Source organism: Passer domesticus, chromosome 1, assembly GCF_036417665.1.
Source record: "Passer domesticus isolate bPasDom1 chromosome 1, bPasDom1.hap1, whole genome shotgun sequence".
Lineage (NCBI taxonomy): Eukaryota > Metazoa > Chordata > Aves > Passeriformes > Passeridae > Passer > Passer domesticus.
Genome location: NC_087474.1, coordinates 25,087,605 through 25,105,325, shown reverse-complemented (window position 1 = coordinate 25,105,325; position 17,721 = coordinate 25,087,605). Strand labels below are relative to the sequence as shown.

General features: G+C 47.2%; 1 protein-coding gene across 3 annotated transcripts in view; it reads right to left on the bottom strand.

The window, feature by feature from the left end:
• Positions 1–13,273, bottom strand: part of NXPH1 (neurexophilin 1) — a 138,165-nt gene extending 124,892 nt beyond the window's left edge. Inside the window, exons 1-2 of one of the 3 annotated variants that reach the window (XM_064411132.1) lie at positions 12,758–13,273; positions 11,883–12,044 (exon numbers count right to left, since the gene is read on the bottom strand). In XM_064411132.1, the coding sequence (XP_064267202.1) occupies positions 11,883–11,936 (54 nt within the window). In that variant the 5' untranslated portion in view covers positions 11,937–12,044; positions 12,758–13,273. Of the gene's footprint in view, positions 1–11,882; positions 12,045–12,575; positions 12,719–12,757 lie in introns of those variants that run through there. The other 2 variants (XM_064411139.1, XM_064411145.1) reach the window with 2 other exon arrangements.
• Positions 13,274–17,721: the final 4,448 nt, after the last annotated feature.

Sequence of the window (17,721 nt, the reverse complement as noted above, 5' to 3'; positions counted from 1 at the left end):
TAGGTGAAGGAGTACTGCAGCCATGAGAGTCCCTTCTGCCAGAGAACAAAAGGAGTCGGATCTGCAGGAAGGGTCTCATGGGAGACCAAAGACAGGATGACATTCTTCTGGGTAAATTTACTAAAGAATAAAAGGATGACAGAAACAATGGTAGAAATACGTGTATAGAGTCTGCTCAGCTCTTTTTGACTTCACAGAAGACTAAGTTGCTCAGACCAGAGGCTATGAATACCACATACCCATATATACATGCTCTTTCACAGTCATTAGAAATGCTTACTACCTCTTTCCTGTGTGAGCTATCAATAGCTAGTTCTTACAAAGAAAATCAAGCTAAAATGTAATTAAATATCTTTCCCAACCACCTTATAAAAAATGGAAATATTTGTCAAGCTAAAGACCCCATTTTACAGCCAAAGAAATCGATGGCAAAGTTCTTCTGAGCCTGAGTGGTTTTGAATCAACATGCAAGTTTCTCATGGAAGAATAAATAATGCTACATTTTTTGCTTTACATGGTCATTGTTCCAGTACATTTTTCTTCTGAAAGAAAAAAAAAAAGAATCTGCAGTAGTGTGCAAAACACGTACATCAATAGTGCAGTTAGACTTCAACTTTAGACCTCAAATGTAGTTCTGCAAAATGGCCACACATGGCTTTCTGAGATATGCTACCATTTGTGTCTCTTTGTAGTTCTAGACAGTAGTAAGGGTGCTGTCTGAATGCTTCAAAAACATATTTACAACAAGAAAAAAAAAAGACACACGAACTATCTATTTGAAAATCCTAACTTTAGTTTAATTTCATAGATAAAGGTATTTTTGTAGACTATTTCTTCAGAAGCTGGAGCAGTAATCAGAATGAGTCACAAATCATGACTCAAAAATTACAATTATTTCAAAAAATAATAATTATCTCATAATTGTAAGATTTCTATCATTAATTATTATCCAATAATAATAAAGACAATCTTTTTAGGATAAGAGATAGTATCAAGTGTACTACTTTGTTATAGAAAAATATTGTAATAGATTCTATATGGTCTAGAGGTAAATTCAGGAGATTCTTGGCAAAAACATTACTCTGTAATATTTTTGAAGACATGGATGTGTTATCTTTTCCTCCATGGAAGAAGTTTTATATCCCAAAAAAAAAAGAAATGCCAAAACCATACTGCATTCACTTTCTCCTAGTTCAGTAAAGCACTGAAGCATATGTGAGCAAGTGTTCTAACTTCAGTTGAGATTGTTTTTTGCTTCTAAAATGTAGTTGCAAGCTATTGGCCTTCACTCTGAAGTGTCTGCTACAACACTGCAATTTCAGAATATCTTATAAATTGTGGAGAACAAAAACAGCACCTCCTCTAATGTACTTAGTCATGCATTTCCATATTCATTTGAGTTGTGTTACACTGGAAGACTGAACCATATAATTACAATCTGCTAATCCATACAATAACTTTTCCAAGACTCACAGTCTGCTCTAGCTAGCAAATATTCAGCATATTTAAGAGCCAAATACAAGCTACATTCCAACACATTTGTAATCCTGTGGGATGGTACCTTACAGCAATGACTTGTGCTAGCACAGAGAGCAGAGCTGCTCACTGAGGAAAGAGACAAACAGCAAGAGGTCCCACTGAGCCAGCACAGACAGAAGCTGAAGATAGTGATGAGGATTCACGCATAGCACAGTCTTGTCAAGGACCAGATAATATCATTTTTTACCCACTCTGAGTGACCACTCCCAGATGTGATTCCACTGAAGCTATCGATGCACTTCCCTCTGCTTGCAACATGTACTACACTGCCACCTGCTACAAGCAAGCCAGCTAAGCAAATGTGATGGTTTGTGGAAGCAGGAAGAAACAAGCAGGAATAAAAATGTGGACATTGTCAAGTAATATCCATTGCAGATGAAGGTAGCAGGATGGAGCCCATCTTTTTAAATGGTGAAGGTTTTCATGTACTATTTATTATGCACATCTTTTATGTCACATTTCTGTAGTCTTTCTTATCTTCCTGATTCTTAAAGATCTGTTCACTCAGCAATTGTCCTCCACAGAGCTACAGTATTATGGCCACATATTACCTATCAATATTTCTCACAAAATCTTCTCAAGGTGCAAAGCCTTCCCCACATAAACATTAAGGAAAATCTCTATATGAGTATTTGCAGTAAGTGACTGCAGAAATTATTCTAAATTAAAGTCAAATTACAAACTAACATTCTGATTTTAAGCACACCAATATTTTACAATACTGTTATTGACAGTGCAATAAGCATGAGGACACAGTTTTAACAATATTCCTACTTTAAGTAGATAAGAGATAGCTCTTCTTTTGCAAGACCTCAAATGCTCTGCATGTGAATGCAAATACAAAAATAAGTCCATTAATTTTATGTAAGCAGTTTTATATACCTGAAGGCCTACAACAACATTTCTTGACAAAATAGCCTAGCAGAAGGACTATTTTTCTAAAGTTCAATCAAGAATAGCTTATAAAAATGACTGTACAGATAAATATTATGGTACAGGTGGTCTGAACTACACATAACAGAAATTCCATTAGCTAATATTTTTTAAGAGCTGCCAATTACACTTTAAATTTGAAGTGGTATCTGAATAGTGACAAGCAATTCTCGGAAACAGAAATTGTCTACTTAATCTTCAACATAAACAGAATCTGTTCTCCTCACACAAGTAAACAAACCATCGATTTACATGGAATCCTCTCTTGTATTACACTGCAGGATCAGGGCATAAGATCTGCAGCAGGGGAGCCTTTGTTTGTCCATAGTGCTCTCAATACATGGCCAGAATGTTTCTATTTTTACTTTTACCCAGTAGCTCACATGCACCTCTAAAACAAGTGCAGGAAATATTGTGCCAGCTGAAAGTTAACTCACACATAATGCAAGGCTGACATAGGGCAGAGGAAGGGGAAAGAGGATCATAAAACACACTGGTCACCAATCATTGGTAATGCTACTTCTGTTATTTCAAAACATGTTCCAGCTAGGCAGGTAAGCACATTTTAATTTTCAGCTGAGGATATGTACTGATTAAATTCAAGTGACTCTCTACTTTTCTTTCTAAATAAATAAATATAATTCTAATGTCTCATATATTACTGTAATATTAATAATTAATATTATATATATATATATATATATATAGTATCTGTTATAATTTAATTACATGCCTTTCCAAGAACTAAGGTTATTAGATCACTTCTTTTCTACTATTATTTTGGCTGTCAGCTCTGTTTCTAAAAAAAGTCTGCTGCACAGCTATCACCAAATTTTAAGTAAATATGCAAAGAAATAACATAGACATATGTGATTTATCAGTTTTCAAAAGCCCAGCAAAATAAGAGCATTCACAAGTGGTCTTGTGCACACAATAACCAGGTTACCCACACAACAAAACAACCAGGCTCTTTGTTCTTTTAGGTTTTGTGTCAAGTCTAGGTTAGAAGATGAAATTTGAGGAAAAGAGGTCACTAATATCATAATCATTTGATAGGCCTAATTTCTCCCCCTTCGAGAGCCTTCAGATTTGGAAAAAGTAGATCATATTTGCATGCACTGGTCAACCTGTCATGAAATTGATCAAACGGATTAACAGGAGAGGTGATAATAGAGAGGACATTGGCAAAACTAACTTGTGCATGGACAGGACAGAGACCAGCTAGTGGATAAAACTTTTTTGAGCAGATACAGAGGGCAAGGAAGAAAATATTACTAAATCTCTCCTTGGGGAGGAAAAGACAAAGCAGCAGGAGAGATGATGCAGTGTGCAAGGCAGATGAACGTCCCTGAGACATTTGTCACTGGCTGGACGACGAGACATTGACATTAATGAGGGTGGCATTTGGAAGATAAAAGCAGTATCTCTGCAGCAGACAATGCAGTTGTGAGACACCACGCACAGGGATATGGTGTAATCAAAAGGGACTGGAGAATGTTCACATCCAGCAAAAGCATCACAATCACTACTGGTATTCATGGGAGAATATGGATCAGGAATAAATGCCTTATAGTTTTGTTTGGAAGGCTGGTGGAGACTGTGGGCTATTTTACCTCTCAGCCCAGTCAATTCCCATCACATTCCTTTATTGAAGGACTCTTCATCAGTCATTCACTTACACCTGCCTTGCCAAAAGTCACTGTTTCATTGACAAGTGCTTTTCAGGCAGTAGAGCTCTAGAGGATAGCTCTGTTGATAGTAAGTGGGATTTACAGGGGTGGAGGCAGTTGCCTGTGATTATCTCCTCGTGAAAGCAAGTGGAGGGCTGGGAGATACCCTGAGCACTGTCTGCCAGGACACAGGCAATCAATTGACGGCAGCGAGATCTGGCGGCCCCTCACAGGTGCCTCAGAGTGCCACTACTTCCAAAAATGACACCAACTGTGTCTGAGAGACACTCTTGCCCTGACCCATAGGATTTAAAAAGTCATTGTTAATTAGTAACTCCCTGTTCTCATGTCTCAGTGTCAGCCATGTCTCAGACCTCATTTTTTACTGCAGTGCTTTTGGATATCTCTGGTGTCTCTCCAAGAGGAGAGGATGCTATGGTCCTGGGATAGAATGAGACACTCTGGTGAGTGTGAAACTCTGTTTCACCATCATAGTAGCTGAATGGCATCTCAGAACAGCTTTCGTATCCCCAGATTCATTCTACCACCCCTGTTCCACTGCATACTCATGTATTGTCCCTTTGACCAGCTTTTCCTCAGAAAATAAAGCTACCATTTCACCACCGAGAGAAAGAAAGTCAGCAGCAACAAATACATCCATCTGCTGGTCCACCCGTCTCCTTCTTCCTTCAGGAAAACTGGCACAGAGCACCAAGCCCCAAGTCCAGAGGTGGCTGAGGATGAGGTCTAAGCAGCAGCAACCCAAAACCTTGACTTGGCCAGGACGGGGCGCCTGTGAGCGGGCAGCCGGCGGTGCTGCCCTGCCCGGACGCTGTCCGCGGTGCTGCCCTTCCCGGGCGCTGTCCGCGGTGCTGCCCTGCCCGGGCGCTGTCCGCGGTGCTGCCCTTCCCGGGCGCTGTCCGCGGTGCTGCCCTTCCCGGGCGCTGCCCGCGGTGCTGCCCGGCCCGGGCGCTGCCCGCGGTGCTGCCCGGCCCGGGCGCTGTCCGCGGTGCTGCCCTGCCCGGGCGCTCTCCAGGGTGCTGCCGCACGGCACTGCCGGCCCGGCCGAGGGGACAGCGCCAGCCCCGGCCTGGCTCCGAGCGGGACACTGAGCGCCAGCCCTCGCTCGGCCCCGTTGCCAGAGCTTGCCCGCTCTCCCCGCAGTGCCTGCACTCGCCGTCCGCGGCTCGAAACACCCAGCATCTCCGACAGAGGGGGAAAAAACACTTTAAATAAATAAATAAATAAATAAATAACACTTAGACTAATCATACTCTGAAGAAAGTTTCAGACGCGGATCCAGCAACAAAAGGGAAATAGGAAGCCAGACAAACACGATATGCTCGAAGGACAAGCTCTTTCTCCTTCCTTATTAATGCTTCATGCAAAGACTGCAGCCCTACATGTGAAAGTAACCATGTTCCCGTCCTACTGCAGTTTTGAGATCCTCCCTATTGTCCTTCAATACTGTCTCTCTGCTTTGATACCAAAAAATTGAAAGAGTATGGCAAAGCGATAGAAGAAATCTGACTGAATCAATCATAGTCAAGCCCAGCACAATGGATCATGGGAAAAGAAGCTGTATTCTTGAGTAACGACCGGCGTCACAGTAGTTAAAATAGAACAGAAAAGCCTCTCGAAAAGTCAATTCTTATGTAGATGAGGTGACAAGAGAGATTTTCTCTCCCTTCGAGGGCTCACTGAATTCCTAATTTGTCCCTAGAGGAATGAGGAGGAAAGGGTGGGGATACTGGGATTGCTAGTCGCAAATATTACCGTGATCTGGATTGTTGCCCAGAAATGCACTGAAGATTAGGGGATCCAATGCCATTGTCTCAGCTGAGCTATTTGTCTTGACCTTCGGCTTTGTCCATTCAGGCTGAACAAACTTCCTACAATGAGCGTTGCCTCCGCTGTCTGCCAGCCACACAACTTTGATCTCTCTGGGTCACAGAAAGGGAAAGGGAATGAGAGGCAGTTTCCCCTCCGAAAAAGGGCACTCGCAGAAGTTTATACAACAGCCACAAAAACGTAGTGTTCAACAATAAACTGGGAAATATGCTGTCTTGTTAAACAGGGAGTAGTTTGCACAGCATTGAGAACCCGCCAATATATATCATATCAATAAAAAGGAGCTCTTCGAAAGCTTGCATAGTAATTGAGATTGGAGATCTTTTTTGATATGGGTTGGCATTTCCTCATATCAATCTGACAGAGCCAACTCAGGAAATTGCTGGTAATATTCATCTGGGGAGCACTTTCATTAAACGTAATTCATTCGACTTTCACAATAAATTGAGTGACATCCTTACAGCAGAACCTTTTTATCCTTGATGAAGTTCTTGCCAGCCTTTGGTTTTCCACTTTATTGTCACATTCCTTAAAGCAGAATCGTCAACATGTCAATCTGCCGCATGAAAAAAATGCTAAAGCTGTATTTACAAAGCACCCAGGAGGTGGTTTAATGCTGACTTACAAGAAGAGCGAGCTGGGTGTTAAACTATCTGCTAAATCACATTAAAACTTCACCCAAATCCAGTCGGGAGACCAGAAGCCAATCCTAGGGAGGCTAGGACGGCTCACACATTCATTTTCTCCAAGTGCTGGCTATTCCGAGCAATTGGATTCTTAACCTGCTTCACAGCACTTTCCAAGACGATTAGGAAATGGGTTTTTTGTTAATTAAAATGGCGGTTTAGAGATGCAGGAAAATATTAAAGAGGTTAAAATGGATACCTCTAGGTACCGTACCGACTTGGAAGATTTGTCTAGTCGAAGAAAGGCTGGGATATTGGATTACATTCAGGTACCTCCCCAGTAGGTGAAATCTATTCCAGATTGCTTTCTCCAGCTATATGCTAAATTATAGTAGTGTGTACTAAGCATCAGGAAAAAGAAAGTTCAGTGCCGGGAAACCCCTTCTAAAACTAGCACAGGTCTCTGGTGGTTAGGGAGCAAGGAAACCTGGAAAAGAATACACTATCCTCCGCTTGAAAAAAAAAAAATAAATAAAATCAAGAGCGCAGATAAGTTTTTTTCACCTACACGAGGTCGGGGTCCCGTTGTTATTCCCGTGTCTTACCTTCCGAAAAGGTAATTTTTTTCCCCTTACACCATCGCTACAGCGTCTCTCAAACTCGTTTAGAAAGAGGGAGCAGGAGCTTCTCAAGGCTACGTAAACTCCCCCGCACAAAAAGCCACAACTGTCCCTGCTCGCCAGGCGCTCTCCCCCGCCCTCCCTGCCTTCGACGTCAATTCGAAAATTGAAAGAAATCGCTTGTTTGGGGGAAAAAAAGCAATACTCGAATGCATTCACCACCAAATGCCTCTGAGAAAATACTGTGGGTGGTGATTACGATAGGACAATGCCTCCTGTCTCTTTTGTTTTCTGCCTATAGAGGTGTGGGTTTGTTTGTTGGGCTTTTTTTTCTTACATGACAAAGTAGGACACAGTCAGCAACAATCTTTAAAAAGAAAGAAGGAAAAAAAATCAACTTATCTTCGCTGGCACGTGATATTTCCTCACGTTCACCACAGCTTTCATTAAGCGGGGTGAAATGACCGCAAACAGTGCGACACGCAGCGAAATTAAATGTACACAAACTCTGGAGCCGCTAACCCCCTGTTTACCCCCTCAGCAAATACTGTACCAAGTGTGCCATCGCTGAGGACAATTTTGAACCTCTGTTATTCACAACAATTTTGCAGGGAAGCTCCTCTCGGCTGTCAGAAGGCCTCCAAGCTACAGTGACGGTGTGAAACAGACCTTAAAATCCCAGCCCGGCACGGGGGGAAGGTTAGCAGGCTGTTTCCAAAGCCCCTCTGCCAAAGCCATGGCCGTGTTTAACAAGGTGCCCCGTGAGCCTCGCAGTTCCACTCCTCTGGCAAAGCGCCGCGCAGGAAAGCTCCCCCCGCGGAACAGCCTTCACCGCGGGGCGCAAAACCACCCCTCCCTTTGCTCTTGCTGCTTAAGTTCTGCACAGAGCTGAAGCACTCTGCTGCCCGGCTCCGGTGCGTATCCTAATTAAACCCACCGGTGAACAAACACTTTGCTGGGAGAAGAAGACAAGCCGGGCGGGGGATGAAGTGGGGGAGGGATCCTTGCCCTAGCAGCATGCCACGCAAAATTCCGACTGATTTTAGGTCCGTGCCCGCTGCTCCGCTGTAGGAGCGAGCTCTCCTCGAGCCGGGATGATCCCGGCAAAAGAGGTGCTTGTACCCACTCCGTGTCTCCCCAGAGCGGGCGGGAGCGGAGCCTGTGACCGAGACGGGGGTGGAATCCCGCCTGTGCGAGCCCTCTGCCGCCCGGAGCCCCGCGGCCGGGGCGGGACGGGACGGGACGGGACGGGACGGGACGGGACGGGACGGGACGGGACGGGACGGGCCGAGCGCCCGTCGCCGCCGGGAGCTGCCGGTCACAGCCCGCCGGGCCCCGCCGCACGGAGCGGCTCCGCAGCTGCCGGCACGGAAAAGATCTGCCTCCCTCTTCGGGGCCCTGCTTGACCTGTCCCTCTGAGAAATAATACTCAGGATCCTCGCCGTCCTTCCTAACAGCCCGCGCGTTGTGTAGCCACTTCTACAGCTTGTTGCTTCCATACAGGGGGGAAAAATAAGGAAGAAATTAAAAGAAACAGCCTGGTCTTTTATTGTCCTGTGGTGTCGGACTGGAAGTTCACCGGCAACTAGGCAGGAGGTACAACGAGAAGGTTTCCCTTAAAGGAATGGTGCAAAATTCCAGCGTCCTTATAAACAGAACTGAATTCTATGAGTCTGCGATCTCCGGATGTTATTTCGGTTTTTTTCTTTATTCTTTACGTTCTTCCTCACTGACGATTTTGAGCTCAGCACAGCACTGTTAGTTAAGGAAACATCACCCATTAGAATCAGACTAAGATGCTTTTGAAAGAACAGCAGTGATGCGGACTGTCGTGGTAAATGAGACCTAGGGTAGGTGCAGAATACTTTCTGCAGCTTTCTAAAAGTAGAGAAAGAAAACAACTGCAAGACTTTAAAGGTTAACTCCTAATTCTGCCAAATAAGTACTAAGCTACCCATTTAGGCCAAAGGAAATGCACTACCACTGCAAATCAAATATAACATTTTCAATACACTGCACAGCTCAAAAAAAGGAGAAAATGCACCTCGCAATGCACAACTAATGTTCTTTCAATAAACATAATATGGTGAACCATCTCTACCCCAGCAAAATTCCTACTCATTTAAATCTGCTATGATCTCTATAAATTTCAGGCAATAAGGCTGAATAGCATACGGCTCCATTAAAAGGGGAAGAAAGGTAGAAGCACTATTTTTTTTCCTTAAGATTTCTTGCAAAGAGGTTTAACAGGGAAAGGGGAAAAGAGGAATAAATTTTTTAAAAATTAAAAAAAGAAAGAAAAAGAGCAGTGGTTTGCTGAGTGAAGAGAAATTACAAGGCAGACAGTGCCTGTAAATGAGTGACTTCAAGGCAGTCCAGCCTCACTGCAGCTGTTCACTCTCCATGAACACCTCCTAATTCAGGCGAAGGGAAAACAGACTATTTTCCCTCTCACCTATATTATTAACCCCTCTCAAAAAGGTTGTTTTTTGTTTGTTTTTTTTTTTTTAAACAAACTCGATAGGAAGCTGTTTGTGCTGCCATTTCATTTACCCTTCCGAACAGTCTGAGCATTGAAAATTTAATTCCTAATTGAAACTGATTTTGTCCACGCGGAGCGACGTGCACATAGGAATAGGCACAACAAAGTGCTGCACCTTGCTGCTTTGTGGCGCCGCATTAAAGCTTTAATCAAAACTTCATGCTCCGGTGCTAATAAGCAGTTTGTTATCATGTGATGGCCTAATGCAAACTTTCAGAGTCGCTCCTGAAATACGGAGAATAGGGGGAGATTGGCATAAACGTGGAAGAATCGAGTTAGAAAGAAGACTGGTGCTAGGGAAATCCTTTGGATCCTCCCCGAGTGTTTTGGCAGAAGACACAGACCAGCTGAAGGGCGCATTCCCTCCCCCTAGCTTGTCTTTTATTCCCCCCTTTTTTTTTTTTTCTGTATCATATTTCGCATTGTTTCGAGGGAAACTTGAAAATCGTCTCCTTCACTCTGCAATGCCAAGTCCTCGGAAAAAAAAAAAAAAGTATTCAGGTAATGAAGTCTGTAACTAAACGGTAATTGAATCAGCATAATTTGCACACTGAATGGTTTTCAAATGCTCCCAGTTTACAATTAAAGGAGAATTAATGCGCTTGTTGTTCAGACTGCAGCGCATTAGAATAAATCCAGCACTGTTGTTGTAATGAGTCGAGAGCAGTTTAACTGCCAGCAAACACATTTAAAATTTAACACGACGTATCGATCTCGCTCCGGCTTTTTGATGGATTATTTGCCACGCACTTTTCTCCCCATTTCCCCCCACCCCTCCACCCCCACCCCAGCTATAAAATTCGCAGGGAGGAGAGACGCCCGCGGCAGACGTGGCACCGCCCGGCGAGGGCAGGACCCCCGATGAGGGAGACACGTCGGGCGGGCACGGGAAGGGCCGGGGTGGGCCGGGATAGGCCGGGATGGGCCGGGATTGTGCCGGGACAGGCCGGGATTGTGCCGGGATTGTGCCGGGACAGGCCGGGATGGGCCGGGATTGTGCCGGGACAGGCCGGGCCGGGCGCTGAGGGGGCGCGGGGGGAGCGCGCGCGGCCCCGCCTGCCCCCCCCCCCCCGCCCCCCCGCGCCGGGCCCGCGCCCGATTGGCTGCCCCGCGCGGGGCCGCGCGCGCTGCCCCGCAGCGCCCCCGGGTGGCGCGGCCGGCACGGCGCAGGGAGCGGCGGCGCGGACACAGCCCGGAGCACGGAGCCCGGAGCCCGGAGCCCGGAGCACGGAGCACGGAGCCCGGAGCACGGAGCCCGGAGCCCGGAGCCCGGGAGCCGCAGCCGCAGCCAGAGCCCGAGAGCCGGAGCCGGGCCGTCGCCGCCACCACCCCCAGCACGGGCGCCGGTGTGCTTCTCTCGGCAACGCTCCTGGAAAAAGACCTTTTCCCTCCCCCGTAGCCACGGGGATGAGCTGCCGCCAAGCGTTTGCCTGCTTAACGCATCACGAGCGAGAGAGGATGCGGGCTGCAAAGGGACAGTCTGCCTGGTTTTTGTTCCTTGCAATCGTAGCGGGAATAAAGTGTGCGTGTGTGTGTGTGTGTGTGTGTGAAAGGAGATAACGCCGACGTCTACTCGTGCTCCCGCGGTAATCTTAAAGGAGATTTGCTACCAAAGTCAATGACACCTCTCGCGGAAAATACCAGCTGTGCTCGGCGCCGAGTGCCTGCCTGTGCCGCGCCGCCCGTAGTGGCACACCGCGGGGCTTCCCTCCCGAGGGGCTCCCACCCCCAGGAGGGAGCAGAGGGCAGGAAGTTGCCTCCATCCCGCAGCCCGGCCGGGCGCCCCCGCGGCGGTGCGCTGGTGCCCACGCAGGCACCCAGGCACCGGTCCGGGAGGCAGCACCTCCCGGCCCAGGACGCGGCCAGGAGACCCCCGACCCTGCTCTGGCCCATCGGAGCGCCCCTTCCCCGCGGAGAAGTTACAGGTCTGCGCCCCCACTCCTCGCGCCCCGCCGGGATTTCCCGTCCCGGGAGGACGGGGCAGGGCCGGCTGCGGGTGCAAGTAGTCGCCGTGAGTTTGTTCGTTCTCCGCCAGGCTGGCGCCCTCCTCCCCGACGAGCTTCCCCATGCCCGGCCCGTGAGAGGGGCCGGGGACACTCACCAGGTAGAGAGTGGGCTGCAGCAGAAGGACCGCGTACCAGTACACAGCCTGCATCCTCGCCGCTCAAACTTCCCCCGCGCTGCTTTCGCTGCCTCTTTGTTCCTTCCAGAACATAGATCCACCTGACATCCACTTTACAGAACAAGCAGAGCTCTCACCAGCCTAGACAAAAACGAAATTATAGATCCCATGACCACAAGACAAGGTTAGGCTCAGCACAAGGGGGGAAGAGAGGTGTGTAGGGAAAGGGGGGGCGCGGGGGGGCGGCGGCGGGAGGGAAGGAGGAGATGGGGTGTGTGAATGGGGGTGGGCGAAACAAAAAACGATTAAAATCGAGTTAATCCATCGTCAAAGCAAAGTGATCGCACGGTCCGAGGTGGCGGCAGACCGCCCATAGGCAGCGCTCCCCGGCGCTCAGTCCCTTCACTGGGCGGGAGAGCCCCGTGGTGTAGGCTGGGACGGCCCGGGGGTGCCACTGCCAGCCCTGCCTGTCCGTGTGCCCTCGGCGGGGACCGGGCGGCAGCCGCCCGCCAGTTGGCTGCGGAACCCCGGCAGCGAGCTAGGGAGCGGAGCGGCGCCGGAGCGGGGAGAAGGCGACAGCAGACGCTGGGGTCGTGGCTCCGGATGCTTCTGGGCGCTTAAAGCCGAGGCAGAGAGCTTTGCCTTCGGGACGCCCGAGCAGGATCTGCTTACCCCTGCAAGCGCCCACCTCCCTCTGCCGCTCCTAAAGGCGCGCCGTGCCTTGCCCCGGGCCGGGACCGCGCCCCGGGGCGCCCCGACGGGCGAGGACCCCCATCCCGGCCCCAGCCCTTCTCCGCCCCCGCGGCCCGCGGACAGCCCCGCCGCCGCGGGGGGGCCGCGCTGGGGATACGTACGGCGTGGGGGATCCGACGGCGGACGGGGCTCCGCGGGACGCTCCATGGGCGAGCCTAGAGGGGCTGAGTGCCGCGGCGCAGCCCACCACCCCTGCGCATCTCCTCGCCGCGCTCCGCGCCGAGGTGTCCCGCGGCCGCTGTGCATCCAGCGCAGGCACTGTCAGGGCGGCGGGGCGGCTGGCAGGCTCTCCCCCCCTTGCCTCCCCTTCTCCGCACACGGCCGCGCTCTGGATCCGCCGAGCAGGACACTTACGGGAGGCGGCAGCTGCCCGGGCTGCCCGCTCGCCTTCGGCGGGGGGCGCGGGCAGGAGCGGCGGCACCGGCGCTCCGGGGCGTCCAGAGCGATTTGTCTCTATTAAAAATGACTTATTGGCGAGTGAGCGGCGAGCGCCTGCTATTTAACTTCAGATAAAATCTATCTGCAAAGACCTTGGCCGATCATCTTAAAATAAAGCGCTGGAGCCGAGCACTGTCCGAGGCTCACTGCTTGGGGAAAGAGAAAGAGCAGCGGAGGGGGGAGGAGGGGGGGGGCTTGCTTGGCGAGGGGGGAAGGGAGGAGGGAGGAAGGGGAGTTTAGCGGCGTCCCATCCTCTCCGCTGAACGGGGTGATGAATTAGAGCCCTCCCTGCCTTACGCCGCCCGCCCTGCCCACCCTGCCCGCGCTGCTGCCTGCCGTGTGTCCTGCCCTGTCCCTGCTGCCTGCCCTGTCCCTGCTGCCTGCCGTGTGTCCTGCCCAGCCCGTGCTGCCTGTCCTATCTGCCCTGCTGCCTGCCTCTGCCCGGGAGCGGGCGCTGCCCTCCCTGCCCTCCCTGCTGCCCGCTCTGCTGCCTGGGCACAGCCCTTTCCCTCTCTGCCTGCCCGCGGGAGCCGGCTGTCCGCCGTAAAGGAGCATGGCAGAGCACCTTCTTCCTCTTTCTTCCCTTTCATTTCAGTTTTTCCACCTCCCTCTGCGGTGTCCCGTGCACCGACAGAGCTGCTCCTCCGGGGAAGTCCTGCCAGCCGGGCACGCAGGTGGCAGGATCGCGGAGCCCAGATGGGTGACGGCTGCGGGAGCCAGGCTCCAGGATGGAAGGGTTGCTTCTCCCACGCTAGCAGGAACCTGTAGCTGGACAGCCCCTCGGAGTGAAGCTGGAAAACTCACCCCTGTCGGGCGCTGTGGCTTATTCTGCCAGCTGTCATACAAATGGAAAGGTCTCACCGACCTGTTTTTGCTTCTACTTTACAAAAAAATGTTGTGGATGTTTTTCATACACTCTTCAAGCCCCTAAACGGTATCATTACTAATGTGACATTGGGACAGGGTGAAGGGGAGGATACCAGCAACACAGAGCAGCCTTACCAGATACCCTAACTCAATAGCAAACCTCAGATTTATGACTTCCCAAAGCCAAAGCAAGAAGCATGCCAGTAATCTGTACAGAGAGGGAAATGAGGAAGAAAAGGAAGATTTCAGTTGTCCTGTCAAATCCTTCTCTCAGAGCACATAGGAGTAACTAATATCTGTGATCTGAGGCTTCAGTATCAAGCTGTAAAATACTGCTTTAATTTTGGGGTCTGAGTTTGGAACACTATAATAAAAGGGGAGCAGGGAAAGAATGGGGAAGGTAATGAGTACTATTTGAAAGAGCTGCACCAGAGCCCTCCCCCACAGCCATTTCTGCTCCAAACACCTGGAAGATGGACACCTCCATATGCTTCCAGCACCATCACTCTGCTAGACATGCAGAATGCTCATGTCACTGCTTTGAAAAGAAGTGTGCAGCCTGCGAGGAATCATACTGTCATCCTGCCCCTCCAGACAGCCTCTGCGTTGCAGTGCAGGCTAAAGCTGCCTAGGGACTTCTTGTTTCAAAAGGATAACAAAAAATTGCAGCCGACTTTTCCCTTGCAACTGCCTCCTTCCTATCTCTCCCACTCTCACTTCTCCGTGAGTCTGGGGCTAGAACCACACCTAGTAAATGATCTAGAGAGATGAGAGATGAGAAAGAGACAGAGTGAGAGAGGATATGGCTAGACAGGTACTGCTCTGTTTGCATAGAACAAACTTGCCATAGACTATGTGGAGCACACTGCTGACCATTGCAATAACTTGCTGTTTAACACAGCACAGTTACTCCTATTTGAGATACGAAATTGCCAGGTTAGTATGGAGCAGAAAAAGCAAAGTCTACCAGGTTTCAGTAGATCATGTTCCTGGAGAAGACATAATTTCTTCAGGAAGGAGCAATTCAACTCTATGTATAACTTGATTCAGTTTACCCAAGTTCTGACCACTGCCTTCATATTAGAGTGGCAGTAGTCCTAGGAGAACAATCATTCCTTCGGCTGGTCAAATAGAAGAAGGTCCTCCTAGTCTTTCTTATCCAGATCCTTATACCCACTCTAGAGGAGCATTGTGGAGGAGTTCCTGGCTCCACTGGAATCACAGGCATGCCTCATCTTTACTTCATCCCATTGAAATGTCCTCACCCTGTGAATCCAGCAAGGTCTCCTATAAACAGCCTGGTCTGTGTGGCATCTATTTGAATTGTTGGGAAGACTCTTGAGGCAAAGTTCTTAAGGATGGATTAATCTGTTTACTGCAGGTTCAGACCATTCCAGGGTCTCATTGTCTTAACTGAGGGCTTCTTTCTTTGCCCTTCAGCTGACCTCCTTAGCCAGAGGCCACTGGGACAAACTTTCTAACTACAAGAGAACTGAGATTTCCTTCAGAAATGCTGTTTGGATTGCTCCTTCTCTCCACTGCCATTCCAGAAGGAGGGAGTAAGGAGTATATAGGAGTCTGGATTAAGCATTTTTATTATTAAAGAAAAAAAAATGCAAACTCCAAAGTATTCTACCTGTGAACATGTGATACTTTTTCAAAGGGAATAAAATTATAAAATGCATATAAAAATCTGACATTTAAGATTTTTGGATACAGTCATTTGACTTTCATCTGATCCTGTAATATTGGTGCAGCAGCTTAGGAGGAATATTAGATTTTTACAGTGAATTAGTGAATTTTAATTTCAGCCATTTGGATGCTGTTTGCAATTTTAACAATAAAGTCCTCATCAAAGCAGTATCAGCTAGTGAGGTTTTAAAGAAGTTTTCGGCTTAGTAACGGACTTTTAAAAAGACCAGTTAGACTTTAGAATGTAATTGGACTATTTTTAAAGCTTGGAATTACATTCTAGTCTTTAGATATCTTCCCTCTTTCTGCAAAGATAGCGTCCTGGCTTGAAGAACTGAAAGGGTCGCAAGCAGAAAATCCAGAGACAATGGCAAGTGATTAATAACTGTTACAGGTTCCAATGGAAGATGGGCACATGGTTTAATTGCTTGAGGCACTAGAAGAAAATACAATGCCGTAATGATAAATATCAAATGATTGTGCTAAACTTACTGCACAATGTAGCTAACCTGTCTAAACATGGACAATTATTTATGAAACAGTAAATAGAACTGAATCCCATGGAATCCTATTCATAAAGGCCACATCTCTTGTTTTGGAAATAAACCAATTGTGAAAAAAGCAAAGCAAAGCAAAGAAGGCAAAGGTGGGCCACAGAACAATGAAATCTATTTAAAATGTGAAGAAGCAAAGGAACAAGAAGAGAAAGTCTGATGAATCAGTGTTTGGCAATATGAAGAATATTTCAGTAAGATTATTTAATGAGTGCTATGAAGTGTCCAGCCTGTAAACTGCACAGTACATATGTAGGGCATGTGCAACTCCACTATCTTATCTATATGCAAGCTGAAGTACTACTGCATTCAGCTGGAGTTGCATATGCACTACAATGACAGATTATGGCCTCCACAGCTTTTCTATATTTGTACCATACAGTGTGTGGGCCAGATGCCTCATATCACTCATGTAAATAATCTTATTGAAATGTTCTTCATATTACCAACCATTAACTCATCAGACCTTCTCTTCTTATCCCTTCCCCTCTTCACATTTTAAATAGATTTCTTTTGTTTCAAGGAAATCTTCATGTTTGAAGAGAGCATTTTTATGGTTGGTATAAATACTACAAACAGAGTCCCTTGTCACATTTTATTTCCATTTTTCAAGGTCAGAATATGACTGTATGTACTATTGCTATTTCTAAATATAAAAATATCTCTGTGATACTTTTATTTTTATTACATTGATTTCTGCCTACTTACAGTCAAAAGCACACCACAAAGTGATATTTCTCTGTATCCCATATGGAAAAATACAGGAATACTCCAATCCCTTCAAGAGAAGTGCCTTGTATTCATGGTGTTCTTAACTATTTCTCCTGACAGCATACCATGAGGATTCACACCATGCTGGAGTGAGATGTGATGTTCAGCATCAAAGACTAAAAGGTAATGTAGAAACAGCTGTGTCTGGACCACTCAGAGTGCTTCTGTGATATAAACATGAGTAACCCTACAGGCTTCATAAGACTTATTGCAGGTGACACTCAGTGTGCACAAAAAATACTTGAGATGAGGTAAAACATAAATTATAATCTATATGAATAAAACAGCCAAGTTTATCTATGGGATTTCTCATTAGTAATGTCTTTAAATTCAAGGAGGAGGGGAAATCATGAATTTAATAAGTAAAAATCTTTCAAACTTCCATTGCATAGGGAGCTTCTTTTCTAACATAATATTTATAATTACATATATAGCTATAATTACATAATTAGATATTTTTATTTGCATTCCACTTTTATTTTATCTATTAGATCTAAGTAATTTTCTGCAGTGGGAATACAGGAAATAGAAGAGTTTCAATAATAGCTGTAAGAAGTGGAGAAAAAGAACTTAAAGTAAGAAAGAAATCTGTACTAACTCTGTATATTAGGTCCAGAAAATACCACAACTTGGGTGAGTTTCCAGAAGACATAATTAGATTTCAAAAATAATGTAGGACTAAGTGAATTGCTTAATTAAAATCCAATTATTAGAATATTTCATGATTACTACTCTAGGGATTA